Source organism: Sprattus sprattus (genome assembly GCF_963457725.1).
Source record: "Sprattus sprattus genome assembly, chromosome: 4".
Classification (NCBI taxonomy): domain Eukaryota; kingdom Metazoa; phylum Chordata; class Actinopteri; order Clupeiformes; family Clupeidae; genus Sprattus; species Sprattus sprattus.
In genome coordinates, this window is record NC_137923.1 from 1,144,168 (window position 1) to 1,149,257 (window position 5,090).

A 5,090-nucleotide genomic window follows, 5' to 3' on the forward strand; every position below is an offset into this window, starting at 1 on the left:
ATTCATTTATTTGCTTTTTATTTTTTAAGCGGTGGGAAAGTTGCTAAATGGATTCATTGTTCAATGTCTTGGCCCTGGGAGCAATTTAGCATTGGTGTTGGGGGAGGTTTGGGGAATGAATGTCTTCCACACTGTGCTGCCTTTTGTGTTGATTATCATGACACTGGTGCCTGACGGCAGGCTAGCAGCTCCTCCCCTCGCAGGTACAAAAAGGAAGAGATGTCAACAAAAAAACCAGGAAGCACCCCCCACCCTACACACCCCACTAGACTTGTTGTAAAGCTCTCACGCTGACAAAGTTGTGCAACGTCCCTTATTTGGATAGAGAAGATCACGTGGGTCCCAGTACCTACAATTAGCTGTAGTGGTGAGAGAGAGAGAGAGAGAGAGAGAGAAATAGAGAGAGAGTTAAGGAAGAAGGAGAGCTTCGTCCCGAGGCAGAGGGCGGTGAGTTGTAGCACATGGTGTGAGCCTGTGAAAATGCCCACTAACTTCACCGTGGTCCCTGTGGAGGACAGCATCGAGATAGCAGAGGAGGAGGACGCGGACGAGGCTCCGGAGCGTTCTGGAAGACCAGGCTCAGGTGAGGAATGCCATGTTGGGATTCACACCCATAGCTTCACAGGGCTGGCCCAGGCACGCTGACACTGGGAAAGAGATCAGCTCTTTGTGTTGTCCTGTGAGTCATGTTAAGCTACTGAACATCCTGTCTGAAAGTAGGAATATGTTTGCTTCGTAGCTCCAGGACACTTGTGTTTTCGTGCAAGAGTGACCCTTTGAACCTTTGAATGCAACTGTTAGTCTGGTGTGAGAGTGCCAATAACAGAAGGCTTCTTCAGCTTCGCTGTTCTTCCCTCTTGTTATTTTCTTATCTCCCTGTACTCTCCTAATGCTCTTCTCTGCCTTTACCTCCATGTCATTTGGGTTTATGGCTTTCCAGGTACTGTGTTTCTTCTTCATCAAATAAAAAACTGAAGGCATCTCTTTTCTATTGTCTGTCTTCCAGTCTGTATTTCTTTCTTCCTCTACTTCTGTCTTGTGACTACCCTGACTCACAGTAAACTGTATTATGGTATTAAAACTTGAAGACAGTAAAGTTAAGAGAGTTCTTATGTTAAATGAGATTAGTGTGTTTCATTGGCTCCACATTAGAAGCGTTTCATACACACCTTCACACATTATGTTAGTTAAAATAAGATGCTATAAAAGAATATGACTCAGGTTGCACACAACTGCAGCTTTCCTGTAATTGTTAAATTAGTGGAAATAGTATACATTACTTTTATTCAATCACCACAAGTCACATTGGAAATGTACTGGTATGCTTTCCATTAGACAGTGGTTTGCCTATGTGTGTAAGCGTGTGGGTGTGTGTGTGTGTGTGTGTGTGTGTGTGTGTGTATATCTGCGTTTGTTGTCAGTGTGTCTGTGTGTTTCTGTGTTTGTTTCCCTCTCTCTCTCTCTCTGTGGGTGTCTGTGTGTGTGTATATGTGTGCATGTGTGTGTGTGAGTGAGACAGTATGAGTGTGAGTTTTTTCAGTTACTTGAGTTATTCAGTTATACTGAGCTGACAGAAGCAGGCTGTCAATACCAATGAGTACCTTGGGCTGGATCAGTTGGACTCCAAGACAGTTACTTTCACTGTCACTCATAATACTCATAAACAATAACTGAGTATTTATAACTTCATGTGTATTAATGGGAAACATTGTACATTGTGCAAACCAGGCAGCTTCCAGAGTTTACATGTGCCATAAAAGGGTGCTTGTGAGGTCTGAATCGGGTCATCCAGGACTGAAAAAGAGATGAACATCTATCACAGTCAAATCTGCCGGGTAATCAGTTTCACAAGAGATGGCTCTGGGGTGGAGTAATTACGATGTGTATACAAATCTTAGGGTCCTGTTTTTTTTTTCCTTTACAAAGTTTCAAAGAGTGTTCAAGAAAGTGATATTATCATTGACATTTGCAGCATTTACAACCCAGGAACATTTTGTTTAAAATATTTACATACATATAATACATATAAAAAAAAACATTACACAACAGATGTGAAATACATTGCGAGGCATCCGGACACAGTGGCTAGAAGGGACAGTAACAGCTGTCTTGGGAGCTTTTAAACTGTCTTCACCTCCTGTTTGTTATTATTCACCATTTACAGGATGGCAAACGCTTGTGACGCAAAAGGAAAGTTGTGAGTTATTTCAGGAAAGGGATGTTTGTGCTGTCTTACAGTAAAGGTCTTCATTGTTCTCCAACCATGAAGGTGCACTTTAAAAGAGATTGTGTCGGTTTAGACAAATTCAAGTCTCGTAATGTCAATTATGCTAACGAGAACAGATTCAAACTATGTTGAAAATTATTCCATTGGCTTAAAACTCATGCCGTGAACATAGCAATGCTAAAACTTGCTAAAACAAGCTGTGGGTATACTTAATAGAGGTATACTTTGCAATGGAGACATTTTAGATCAGTGTCGAATCAGTATACTCCTATTAAGATGGAATGACAGTCATGCATGTCAGGCGTTGTTGTAGTGTGCAGCATGGCTCCAGAGCAACACTGATTTGGTGTCGGCCGGTCCTGAGCTATTTGTCTTGAGCTATATAGTGACCCTGTGTGGTTGAATCAGTGTATGGGTGTAATGTTTCAAAACATTTTCAGTACACAACCCAACTCTCTCTCTCTCTCTCTCTCTCTCTCTCTCTCTCTCTCTCTCTCTCTCTCTCTCTCTCTCTCTCTCTCTCTCTCTCTCTCCTTCTCTCTCTCTCTCTCTCTCTCTCTCTCTCTCACATACACTCTTATGAGAAGTTAAAGCAACAGTTTGACACTTTTTGAGGTATGCAACTAGTTTTGGTACAATCCTAAAATGAATTTTGATAGAACAAGGTCTTGTTAAGGAAAGACAAACACCTGTGTGTTTTCCACTAGCCATCCAGGAAATGCACTATGTATTTTGGTGTTCTGGGCTGGAACACCCGGCAAAAATGGAAGAAAAGCTTACACAGCATGACATTGCCAACTATACTGCCAAAAGACAACAGTATGTGTTTTGGCAAGCTTCTATCAGTGCCAACTGGGCTGTTAATGGTGTTTGCAAGGTTTTTTGCATTCCTTTTAGGTACCCCTAACCCTTGCTAGTTTTGGAACAGAACTACTAATTGCTAGCCTGGATACCAGCCTGAACTCCGCTAGAATTATGAGTATGACATCGTCAGGCTAACTAATTGCTGCTTTAAGCCAACTTCTACTGATGAATGATGGAGCCTGCTGAGGGTTGATCTAGCCCCATGCAGCAGTCCACTGGGCTGAGGCATGGGGACAGAGGCTGAAGCTGTTAGGGTTAGTCCAAGTCCAGTCCCAACAGCTGCCCCAGCTCTGAGCAGAGTGCAGTCAGTGGGAGGGGAGGGTGGGGTGAGGTGGGGGGGGGGGGGGGGGGGAGGACCCACAGAGGCTGCGGCTGACACACACACACTGGAGGGAGAGAGGGGAGTGCGGCTGACACACACACTGGAGGGAGAGAGGGGAGAGTGCTGGATTAGAGCAGAGAGGCAGACTGGGACTCAGCCTGATCCTCAGCCTGACAGTGAGGTGCTGTGCTATGGAGGGCAGCGGTGAGGGGAGCGGACGCCTTTGTGAGACCGAGAGCGGTCCATCTCAGGGGTCCATCTCAGCATCCCAGCTGTGAGGGACAGCGGAGGTCAGGTCAGCACTGGGAGTTTGAGGACGAGTGTCCCTGAAGCCAACTTTTAGAGTTTTGGCAGAAGCCGAAGGGTCCTCTGCCTGCCATGCCTGCTACAATGGAGCATGGTGGAAGCTCTCTCTCAAAACAATCAGGTGAGCTTTTTATCTGAGGTTTCTAAAAAAGTGACTCTGGGCAGTTTGATTGGAATGGAAGGACTTTGTGATTAAAAAGGTACATTTAATTCCATGTCATTTTCTGTCTTGATGAGGGAGAGTCTTGATGATATCTTCTAAATCCATATTTGAGTATTGTTTGTTTTGCTTGCTGTAAGCCTAAAGTGGGTGTTAACACAGTGTTGCTTTCTGACTATGTTTCGAAATGACAATAACGTTTTGCATGTGATATCTGTTCACATCTTATAGAGCTTAGTTCCCTCTAACTTTTCTGTCTTTGAGCGTGCTCCTTTCTGCCCATAATCTGCCCATTCCCTCTCCCCTCTTACCAGTCTATTGCCCTTAGTCTACACTCTCTCTCCCTCTCCCTCTCCCTGTCCCTCTTTGTTTCCCTCTCCCACTCTCTCTCTTCCCTCTACCACTCTCTCTCCCTCTCTCTCTTTCTCTTCCTCCCTCTCCAACTCTGTCTCCCTCTCCCTCTCTTTCTCCCTCTTCCACTCTCTCTCCCTCTCCCTCTCTTCCTCCCTCTCCCTGTCCCACTCTCTCTCCCTCTTCCTCTCCCTCTCTCTCTCCTTCTCCCTCTCCCTCTCTCTCTCCCCCTCTCTCTCCTCTCTGTCTCCTGGCTGTGTGTCTGTGTGTCTGTCTTTCTCTTTCTTGCTGGCTGCACCTCTCACCTTCAGTCTTGTACACAGGTGCTCTAGGCAGCTTACCGATGGGCTGCTGTGAGGGCTTAAGCAGTTATAAATAGTTCACATTGTCATTTATTACCATAGAGACTACAGCACTGAACTCATTAGAGGGTGTTACCTGATCATATGTGACCAGACAGGACAAAACAACCCCCCCCCCCCCCCCCCCCATCTGAACAGATGCGTCTAGGTATTCCTAATGAACGAGCGACATTCCTCTCAAGTGCCTGGTTTTGTTGCAAAATTTCTGATGTCTTGTTATAGGCAAATAAATGAAAGGTTAAATATAACTTGTGTGATGCATTTAGTTAAGCAAGAACAAATCTTAATGCGAATGCGACTAAGTGCAGAGGTCACTGCATACCTCACTTTTCTGCTATTACCCTGACATCTTGGCCCTGAAACACTCACGCATCGGCTATGGCCTGAGGACAGAGTTATTGTAAATGTTTATGTCTATATTAAATGTTTTTTTTAATGTGTGTTTGAAAGTTGGGGACAAGATAACGACTTGTGTATGTTATGTCTGTTTTTCGACAG

At 44.8% G+C, this 5,090-nt stretch overlaps 1 protein-coding gene across 1 annotated transcript in view; it reads left to right on the forward strand.

Annotated features, from left to right (window-relative positions):
* Positions 1-480: 480 nt before the first annotated feature.
* The window catches only part of LOC308364474 (solute carrier family 12 member 7-like), a gene marked incomplete at both ends in the record, with an annotated part of 14,201 nt that continues 9,591 nt past the window's right edge, over positions 481-5,090 (forward strand). Inside the window, 2 exons of the mRNA XM_080837608.1 lie at positions 481-583; positions 3,616-3,703. Coding sequence (XP_080693734.1) covers positions 481-583; positions 3,616-3,703 — 191 coding nt within the window. The remainder of the gene's footprint in view (positions 584-3,615; positions 3,704-5,090) is intronic.